Source organism: Apiospora phragmitis (genome assembly GCF_038363925.1).
Source record: "Apiospora phragmitis strain CBS 135458 chromosome Unknown utg000006l:1.0-5683423.0:1.0-5690449.0, whole genome shotgun sequence".
NCBI lineage: Eukaryota > Fungi > Ascomycota > Sordariomycetes > Amphisphaeriales > Apiosporaceae > Apiospora > Apiospora phragmitis.
Genome location: NW_027117404.1, coordinates 3,098,678 through 3,109,051, shown reverse-complemented (window position 1 = coordinate 3,109,051; position 10,374 = coordinate 3,098,678). Strand labels below are relative to the sequence as shown.

The 10,374-nt window shown below is 52.2% G+C and overlaps 3 protein-coding genes across 3 annotated transcripts; 2 read left to right on the top strand and 1 right to left on the bottom strand.

Moving 5' to 3' along the window:
- Positions 1-1,745: 1,745 nt before the first annotated feature.
- On the bottom strand, positions 1,746-4,158 carry PG994_006226 (uncharacterized protein; the record flags this gene model as incomplete). Its single annotated transcript, XM_066857635.1, has 8 exons — positions 1,746-2,157; positions 2,219-2,501; positions 2,601-2,791; positions 2,893-3,089; positions 3,152-3,274; positions 3,345-3,370; positions 3,440-3,449; positions 3,760-4,158. 8 exons carry the CDS (start codon positions 4,156-4,158, stop codon positions 1,746-1,748), a joined length of 1,641 nt encoding a protein of 546 aa, XP_066716904.1.
- Positions 4,159-5,452: 1,294 nt separating this feature from the next.
- PG994_006225 (uncharacterized protein) lies at positions 5,453-6,475 on the top strand (the record flags this gene model as incomplete). Its single annotated transcript, XM_066857634.1, has 3 exons — positions 5,453-5,849; positions 5,934-6,158; positions 6,255-6,475. The coding sequence occupies 3 exons, from the start codon at positions 5,453-5,455 to the stop codon at positions 6,473-6,475; spliced, it is 843 nt and encodes a 280-aa protein (XP_066716903.1).
- Positions 6,476-7,019: 544 nt separating this feature from the next.
- On the top strand, positions 7,020-8,894 carry PG994_006224 (uncharacterized protein; the record flags this gene model as incomplete). The annotated part of the gene is made up of 5 exons (XM_066857633.1): positions 7,020-7,269; positions 7,368-7,760; positions 7,828-8,208; positions 8,246-8,389; positions 8,470-8,894. The coding sequence occupies 5 exons, from the start codon at positions 7,020-7,022 to the stop codon at positions 8,892-8,894; spliced, it is 1,593 nt and encodes a 530-aa protein (XP_066716902.1).
- Positions 8,895-10,374: the final 1,480 nt, after the last annotated feature.

Here is a 10,374-nt window from a genome sequence, read left to right as displayed (position 1 = left end):
GGCAACCTCGAAATAGGAAGTACGCGAGTTTGCCCAATATCTAACCTTTTGATATTCGAGTTGAGGTTCGGTGGCGTGCAACTTACAGTGGGTCGTCAGGATCGGGCGGCGATCTCAGGAGGTGTGGAGGAAGGATGCAGAGAAGAAGATTCTGTTCTAGCGGCACAGCTCACGAAGCATGGACTGTCACGACCAAGTGAAGCTGAAGTAGGGTTCTCACTGGTGATAGAGCATCACCAATTCGAATCGTGGGTAAGTAATGAAACGGATGAAAAGAAAGGAAGGTTGATCTGGAGCAACACTGTCCAGTTCATCAGAAAAGGAATCCACCTTGTGTTGAGGCCCACCGACATTGGTGCGTATCACAGCCTAGCAAGGTTACCACTTTGAAAGCATAGCTGGAGATCAGGCTGGAGGTAAGCCGTAAGACATGTCATTTCGGTTTTACGTCACTGGCCGATGTTACTGGGCCCAGGATCTATCAATGCTATCGACGCTGGGCGCACTGGGCTGGCGGCAAACGGGTTGAATTCTGACAGAATCGTTGTCTCGTCACTCCATCATTCGCCGTTTGGTGTTGGCGCCTCCTCCCTCAAACCATAAATTGTGGTGGGAAGTTCCAGGACCCGGGGCACGGGAGGCTAGGCAAACAGAGGGGCAGAGCACGACCGGGGACGGACGGCCCCCAGGTTGAATGCCGTCGCAGATTGATTGAGTGCCAAAATGGGCGGTCAGCCCTCCAACACACAACCTTGGTCGTACGAGTCACAACTCACTCCCAACCACGGCCCAAGTTCCAAAAGCTAGCCCTCTTGCTCCTCGGAGTGATCGAGGCAAACAATCTTTGGTGTAACATACGGTACTGGATTTCATGCTCAATAGCAGGAAATTTCTTCAACAACAAACAGACGATTGACTACGGAATCCTGCCTTGGTAGGATCTTCGGTCCAGCGTCTGCTCGCCAAAATGAGCATTCCCCTGATTCGGATGACTCCAATAATCAAGCCTGGTTAGCTCAATCGGTAGAGAGCGTGAGACTCTTAGGTTACGCGCGATGAATCTAGGGTTCACGAGCTTCGTCGTCGCGTTTCTAGAGACCATCTCAAGGCTGCGGGTTCGACCCCCGCATCGGGCTCAATTCCTGGATCCCATACAATGGGATACTGTCAACCTTTCTTTTTTACTTTTTTTTTTTTTTATGTTGCTTGCCCCCCTTTTTGTCTACTCTCTTTCTTTCATCCCAGGAAGGTGAGCGACTCTCGGGGATTATTCCTTCCTATTCCAGCGGTTATTCCTCGTTATCCCAGTGTCTCGTGGGGGTGGATTCACCGTTTATTCGAGGAGTTGCCTTTATTCCCTCCTGAGACATCCCGTTTATTCCAAAAAGACTAATAATAACGCCGAGAGTCGGTAGGACTAGGCGCCAGCATAGAGCGACAGGAATTGATGAGGAACAGTTCTTTCCTTTTGCTTCTCACCTTTCGCATCTTGGCCTGCGTTATTAGAAAGCATGGCTGCCTTGTTTCAAACACAGAGGGCCAGTTGATAGACACGAGCGCTCCGGTCTCCTCTTCCAATCTGGAAGTCATGAGCGGTTTAGCAGGCCACACCAGGCCAACGTAATTGCACTTAAGCGCTGAGACCCCCAAATGAACGTGTACGATCAATTCATGAGCGCTGTTTTGGATTTATTTATTCCATGAATCTCTCTACCACTCCACGCCCGAGCTACCGCGCCCGCTATCTACTCCAAAACGCCCCTCTCCGCCATGGCCTCTGGCGCCTTCTCCCCCTGAACGAGCTTCTGCTTCGTGATATGCTCCTGTGACATCGAGTACCCCTTGACCGTGAAACTCAACAACAGGCCCGTGGCGGAGAACGCAAGCAGCGTGATCCAGATTGCGCCCAGCAACTCTGAGTACGCATGGATCATGAGAGACCTCGACGTACTGCCGACGTCCATGTCCTTGATGACCTCGACAATCAAGGTGGCATCCCTCGAATACTCTTCGGCGACGCCTGCAAATTGAGGGGTGTTCTCCAGTTCCTGCCTGAACGCATTCTGGAATATGACTCCCGATACTGCGACACCGATGGCCGATCCAAAGACGCGAATGAAGGAGAAGAAGGCGGCTGCGTGCCCATTGAACTGAGGCCTGTTCCTGTTAGATCAAAGGGCGCTCGCGTAAGGTGAGCAATAAAAGGCAAGTTACGTACTCGGTGCTTGCTTGTATACATAGAATTTGTGGCGTAAAGAGTATCCCGGTCCCAATGCCCAGGGGAGTCTGTACGAACACCCACCGCACTACGCTCGTGTCCGGGCCCAGAAGCATCAGGATTCCGCATCCCACTGTCAGCAGAATCCAGCCTAACCACAGCGACCACCGGTACCGCTGCACTCGGCCCACGGTATAGCCCGAGGCCGAGCTTGTCCATGAGAGGTGTATTGTCACTGGCAACAGTCCGACGGCGGACATGATAGGAGAGTAAGTCTTGACACCTTAAAAATACAAGACTAAAGCCATGTTCGAGCACGGGTCAGCTGACATAACTGGTAATCGTACTGCAGCCGAGAAGCCGGGTTCATGCAGCCACTTACCCAGGAAACAGATTGAAGCTGTGTTCAAAAGCCCTTGCAACATGCATCCTACATATGTCGATGTGGCCGTGAACGTTGCGAACATGCGTTTCTCGAGGATGGGCTCGGTAGCGAAGCGGAACTCCCAGTAGATGAAAGCTAGGATTCCCCCCAAGCCGATAAGTAGTGGGATGAGAACCTGGTACGACCCCCTGGGATTGATGACAGTAGCTACTTGATATCTGCCACAGGCGGTAACAGAAACCTCCCGCATCCCGCATCCCCCCCCCCCCTTCAAGGGCTGCGAACGTACCAAGCGAACATGACGCCTCCAGTGGTGATGCCAAGCAAAAAGCCCGCGGAGCTGACGGAGAACAAGGTCGCGCCCAACCAGTCGAATCGGCCAAGCTTCTCGAGAATGTGGCCGGGAAATGTCTCCAGCTTCAGGAACAAGGTCACGAAGATCATGGCAAGACCAACGATTGGCAGATTGATCCAGAATATCCAGCGCTAGGTCTGTTCTGATCAGCATATCCAGTTTCGACCTGCTGTTCTTCCGAGTAGTCACTTACAACATATTGAGCAAACGCTGCGCCGACCAAGGGCCCGGCGGCAGTGCCCACGCACCACACGATGGAGTTGATGATGAACCATATACCTCGATGGGCCAGCGAAAGGAGATCAGAGATCAGTATCTGTAAGAACAAGACGCGCGTGAGTGAGCTGCGATCGTTTCACACACGTGACTTTCCTAGAACTTCTTACCTCAGCAAGCACCATGAGTCCACCTCCTATTCATATCAGTTGGTTAATGACTGCCTTGCCCTCCCTACGTTGGACTCTGGAACGAGGACACGTACCGCCGAGGCCCTGGGATAAGAAGACGGAGTGAGCTTAGTCTCTACACTTCACCTATACAGTTTGACCGCTCCGAATACATAACTGGACCGTTCTCCCACCCAGAACCATATTGAAGTTATTCGCGAGCGCCACAATCAGCGAGCCACCCCCGAAGCCAGCAGCACTGAGGTAGAGCATCGAGCAATTGTATGCCGTTGTCCCTTGGTCAGCACATCCAAAGTAAAACATGACCACCCCGCGTCTTCTAGTCCAGGCCGTCGAGAAGAGGAGTAAGAGGAAGATGACGTGGTAGTGTGTTCCTCGCCCAAGCTAAACTCACAATCCTTCGCCCCAAGATATGCGACATGGACGCCACGGGCGGCTGCACCACCGTCGAGGCCGGCATGTAGCTCGTGCCGGCCCAAAAGGCCTGCAGGGCGGTGGCGCCGAGCTGGGCGCTCATGATGGGCAGCGCCGTGGGCAGGGCCGTGACTTCGAGGCAGACGGCCGAGACGACCAGCTGCAGCGAGATGAAGGCCAGGAGGAAGCGGCGGGTCGGCTTCCAGTCCACTACTTCTGTTTCTCCTTCTTGACCTGTCATGGCCCCGCCAGCATGTTGTTTCTCTCTGGTGGTGCTGCTTCCGGTTCCGGTTGTGCTTCCGGGCTCGGTCTTGCTCCATACAAAATGATGGTGGTGATTGACTGCCCGCTGGGCGGAGGCGGGTTGGATCTCTCCCATCTTTCGGGGGCTGGAGTAGAATTGGTCAATATGCGATAACCCGGGTATATGCCCACAGATTGGGTGTCGGAAAAGACCCCGTTATATAATGGGAACAGGTCTGACCCGTACGAAGAGGAAGTTTACTTGCGTACTCCGAAGTCCCAATTTCCCTTTGGATTTTGACATGTCGGCGTTGCCAAGTGCGCCCTCCGAGCCATTCCAAGCCGAAGCCGAACTCCGATATGCGGCACCCCGATTCTCATGGAGCCCTTCAGCCTTTTTGCATCATCTGGTCCGTGTAGAATACTGCATTGGTCCTGCATAATGTCGTTCCTGAAGTAATTCGTGTTTCTTCTGGAGGCCGACTTGTTCTTCGTCCCCGAGACTTGCACTTAAGGATATGTGTAGGCACCCATTATGTATAAATGGTGTGGCACCGACATGTATTGGTTGAGGTCATCCATTGTTATCAGAAATGGAGTTGTAATATGTGTTCACCTGTCGGAGCAATGGAGTCATGGGCCAATAATAAAAGTCAAATATTAAGTTATGAACAGTCGCCCAAGATCATTGAAACCTCGCTGGCATCTTGAACAACCCGAAGACTGGCAGGAAACGGCCGCTGTTTGGATATTTCAGCGACTCGTAACTTTTCGAGGGGGCAACGAGATATCTGGTGGCGTTTGAATAACTGGCTATATGTAGCGATTCATCGTAGCGAATAATTTCATACAGGCTGGTGACTAGCACCTGGCAGGTATACCGCAATACTAGTAACGGATCTGTAATTGACGCCTTCTTCAGCCTCTCAGCCCAGGGGTAGTTGAGGAACGGAGCAATGCTATCTATGGCTGTGGCACTTCCCTGGAGTTCGTACTAATTACGTAACACATGCTGCCTCACCCACTGCACCATAACGAAACAGGCAAATCTCGGAGACAGATCTTTGGTCGTTCCGTATGCCAGATCCGCCCGTCGTCAAAGAAAAGCCCGATGGCCCGAGGATCCAAGGTTCGGTATGGGTCCAGAGTGGAGGATCCTGACTAGCTACCCCAGGTCTATAACCCACCCTGCCACCCCCTCTCTGCAAGCTACTGAGGGGTTTTATCGACTACGACTCCGGGCGACTGGAGCTGAGATATCTCGTTAGTGGGCGTATTTTGTATCGCAATACATCCCGCTAATGCAGTACTATCTAGCTTGTGTGTACATAAGAGCAACACAAAGCATACTCGAGCTGCTGCCCCCAGAAGCATACCACAAACTTCCCCAACTGCTTGTTCACCGTTGTTGACAAATTCGGCTAGCAAATATGGACGGACTTGCGGAAGCCTCTAGTAGGCAAACCACTGTTGTTACGGGTGGCTCCAGTGGTATTGGCCTGGCCATGGCGAGATATTTTGCCTCCAAGGGGCATCATCTTTATATACTCGACCTGAGTACGGAGGTTGGTGAAGCTGTGGCTGATCAACTTTCCGCAGAGTTTCCCGGCGCCACAGTCAGTTTTCAGAAGAGTGACGTGTCATCCTGGGAAGAGCTTGCCCGTGCCTTCAAGGATATTTATGCAAGCCGGGGCCGAATCGACGTGGTTATGGCGAATGCGGGCATATCGGAGCATGGGTCCTCCAGTTTACTCGCGCAAGAGGGAGACGAGCCATCGCAGCCGAACCTGAAGGTTCTAGATGTCAACTTGACTGGCGTCGTTTACAGTAAGCCCATCTTCAATATCCCAGTACAATCTGTATCTCCAAGAAAGAAACCAAAAACTGACGCTGTTGCTTGCTTGCTTGTAGCTGTGAAGCTGGCAATTCATTATATGTCAAAGAACGAGCCAAGTGCCGCAAATGGCTCACGCGGCGCCATAATTTGTACGGCGTCCAATGCAGGCATATACCCCTTCCCCGTTGCGCCGCTTTACGCAGCATCCAAGGGCGGCGTGATCGCGCTGGTGCGTTCACTAGGCCCAGCACTCGAGAGAACACAGATCCAGATCAATGCCCTGGCACCAGCTGTTCTTGGTATGTCCTCCCAGATTCGGTCCGAGAGGGGAGAGCTGTGCGCTGCTGCATATGCGAGAAAGATGGATGGATGATCAAGCCACTAACGGGGAACAGAAACAAACATTGCACCGTCCAAGGACCTATTCATGAACATGGTAGTGACGCCCATGTCCACCCTGGTACGTGGCGTGGATCAGCTGCTCGGCGACAGAAGAACGACCGGGGCGGTGGCCGAAATCCACGGCGACAGCGTGACGCTGCGCCCACACCTCGAATATGTGGACGCGGACAGCAAGGCCAATCTGGACAACTTCTGGCGGCTAGGGTATGCTTAGAAGAGCCTTATCAAAGCAGGCGCGTGACGTAGCACAAGCAGTTGCCGACATGGCTAGTTACAGATCCTATTGGGGACAGGCCTGCAGGCAGACATGGCGATGCTCGCACCGGTCTTTTTCCCCGCAAATGCTACGACGCGGATTCGGATAGCAGCCTTGGAGTGGAGATGGCTGGCGTCGCTGAACCCCGCAGGGCCAAGTGATAAGCAATAGGATTTCGAGTGCTGAGCCCATGCCTGTCGCCAAGTTCCACTATCGCGGCGACTATGTGAGGCTTTCTCCGCATCAGGTTGGTGGTAGTGCTGATGATCATGTGGGGGAAAGGGGACCGCCCCCAGCTTTTAGCGAAACATAGTTGCTAGCAAGTATCCACAAGGATTCTGAGTAGCTAGCTTGCTAGTAACAGTGAGCCTAGTATTTAGTCCATCATCTGCAGACCTCGAATGAAATCTCAATCCGAGAGACCCGTCCTCTATTCATAGATACTTCCAATAGTTTCAGACAACCACTGAGACTTATCCAGGGCCGGAAGCTTGAAGCAAAGATGCCTCTCAGAATCCTCGAAGACAGACATCTGGAACATGTGCCGGGCACATCTCCTCTGAGCACGCTCGGTCGTGTTGACTTCGAAATCTCGGCCGGCGTCGACTCGAACCTCCTCAAACATGACCCAACAGGCAAGACCGTCCTGGTCCCGCAACCATCCGAATCGCCGAACGATCCTTACAACTGGCCCCGGTGGAAGAAAGAGCTCTTCACTGTTGCCATTGCGTATGGCTGTGGATGTGTAGGAGGTAAGACTAGATTTCCCTTCCATTATCTCACCCCCTTATCTGCCTCAAAAGCATCAAAATCGCGGGCTATGCGGCTGATCTAATATCTCGAATCCCAGCCGTTGGCCCCCTTCTCACGTCCGCCTTCGTACCTCTCGCGCAGGAGTTTGATGTGCCCCTAGAGCGTTTCACCCTGGGCTGCAACGGTGCTATGATCGCTGCCATCTCGGCCGGCAGCCTAATTTGCAATACTCTGGCGGTAAAGTTCGGCAAGCGGCCCGTCTACCTGGTGACGTCGATCGGCCTGTTCGTGGCCAATTTCTGGGGAGCAGAGGCCAAGAGCTTTGGATCCTTGGTCGCGGCCCGCACGATTTGCGGCTTCTGCATGGCGCCCATGGAGGCGCTGGTCCCGGCTTCCATCGCGGATATCTGGTTTGTCCATGAGAGGGGTTATCGTACCGCGATATTCAACCTCGGAGTCTTGGGCGGTATCAACCTGGCTTCACCGATTGGTACGTTCTCCAGTGGTAGCATACGCCATGCGACCATACTTCCTTTTTACTAACTTCTCTATGATAGCTGGCGCTATTATTGAGTACGCATCGTGGCGGACATGCCTACACGCCATGGGCGCTGCCTTCGTAGTGCAGTTCCTCATCACATTCTTCTGGATGCCCGAATCTGCCTTCCACAGAGTGGGCGCCATTGACATCGACACGGGTGCCCAAGCCGCCGTTGTGGACAAGGCCGAGAAGATGGAGGCGGAGCATGTCGAAGACTCCACCTCTCCCGCGCCAGTCGTCGAGACGAAGAAGAGCTACCTCCGAGAGTTGCTCCCTTACTCTGGCTACTTCGCCAAGGTCTCGTTCTGGCGGACCTTCCCTCCAACCTTTCGCCATGATGGCCTCCCCCGTGGTCTTGTGGGCTACGATCCTGTTCACTACGTGCATCTCGTGGCTAGTATTGATCTCGGTCACCCTATCACAAATCTTTTCAGCACCGCCTTATAACTTCAGTGTTGCGGCAGTAGGGGCGTCCAATTTGTCATCGTTTGCTGCGACTCTCATTGCCACTGGCCTTGCGGGCCCGATCATCGATGGATGCATCAAGTTTATGTCCAAGAAGAACAACGGAGTATTTGGTAAGTCATCCTTGATTCCACAGCGAGAGCAGTATGCCGCCACCCGTTAGACCGTCTGCTAATACGCACCAAAATTACAGAACCTGAGTTCCGCCTGCCCATCATGATATCCTACCTCCTCTTCACGGTGACGGGCTTCTTCGCCTGGGGCGAGAGCCTGTACCGGGAGGATCCCTGGCCGGTCCCCATCATCGTCGGCATGGGCTTCATCAACTTCGGCGTGCAGCTAGGGACGACGGGCGTCGTGGCGTACGTGTCCGACTCGCACCGCACCATGGCGGCCGAGGCGTTCGCCGCCATGAACTTCGTCAAGAACATGTTCGCCTTCGGCATGACCTTCTACATCAACGACTGGATCGCCACCCAGGGGGTCCGCCAGTGTTTCTTCGTCATCGGCGGCATCACGATCGGCGTCGTGCTGCTGACCGTGCCCATGTACATCTTCGGCAAGAGGGCTAGGAGCTTCACGTACCGGCATAAGCTTATTCGCAGATTGGTAGAATGATTATAGGAGCAGAGGAATTGCAATAAACCTAATTGATTTTACTTCTAATCTCAAACTAAAATCGAATGTGAATGTTTCTGCTAGATGCGGTATTGTCGTGCCGCGTTTCAATCATCGTAAAACACAGGAACATGGATCCCAGAACCTCGAAACACGATGGAATCTCGAAATAAACATGATTGTTTTTGCTGCTATGAAACGCAGAAGAGCCTCCCTCTATAGGCAAACTGAGAAGGGTGAAGCAGATATTCAATGGGACAGAGAGAACCGAAGCGGGCTTGTTGTCAAGTGGTGCTAGAACCAACGACTGTGAAGATCCAGTCAGTGGCAGGTCAGGGTCACAGAAAAGGCACAAGAGCTCTGTGCTCGTTTTGGGAATTTGCCGAAAGGCTGGCGAGAAATCCATTACCGGGGATGAAAACTGCTCAATAAGTATCGGCATTATCCGACTCATACAGGAGCGGGAGGACCATCCCCCTTGAGCGCCAAATACAACAAAAGAAGTAGGCCAGAATCTGTGTGAATTGATTGGTCGCACAGCTCAGTACTAGCTGCTTACAGCCTCTTTTGATCACGTCTATACCACCCACGAATACCCTTTACCATATATATATATTGTTTCTTCACAAACCCGGTATGCCGATTCGAATGGTGGTAAAATTAATTTCGTACATTTACCGGAAGTGCTTCAAAATGAGGTTGAATATGACAGCGGAGAGTAGATAGAGTCCCACTAGAAAGAGGATGCACGCTGTGTGATTGGTTTGAAAATTGTACCCCACTCTTTTTGTTGTATTTGGCGCTCAAGGGGATAATGAAATGTACCATCTCCCTCAAGTTAACCAGAAGCAGAAACGGGTTGGTGTGCCCTCCTAGGGTGCCAGCAACATGGAATTTCAAAGAATGGTCTTCAAGATATTTGAGACACTAAACATTGGACACTATACGTAGTCTAACATAATGGAGTGCTGCTGTTAGTTGCAGGGAGAAAGCACCGGTCTGACAGCATACTAGGAGTGGCTAGCCTCGACTCTTCTTCTCTTTCTCCTTTTTCTCGAACCTTGCTGGGACAGTCATATGTACAAGGATTGGAAAAGAAAATCGCACAAGCTGACTGCCCTGCCTACGTTTTCATTTCCAGCTTCAGCTAGCGTATTAAGGGAATTCTAGGGACTGTCTATTCTTGACTGTCACACGTATACCAACGAAGGCATGCATATCGGCCCAACGGATAACTACATTCCTGAAGGATATGGCGGCTATGGGATAAAAAAGACGTCTAAAGGATGCCAGACCAGGTGTATATAAGCCTGACGAATTACCCTCCCAGATGAAGGGGAAGGACAGAAGACCAGAACCCCTAAAAGTGCCATAGTCAATTATTAGTTGAACCAGAACCAAGCCCTTACTGCCCTTGTCACATTGACCATAGGAATCGAATAATTGTAAGATTAACAACGAGACCGACGACCAGATTCTC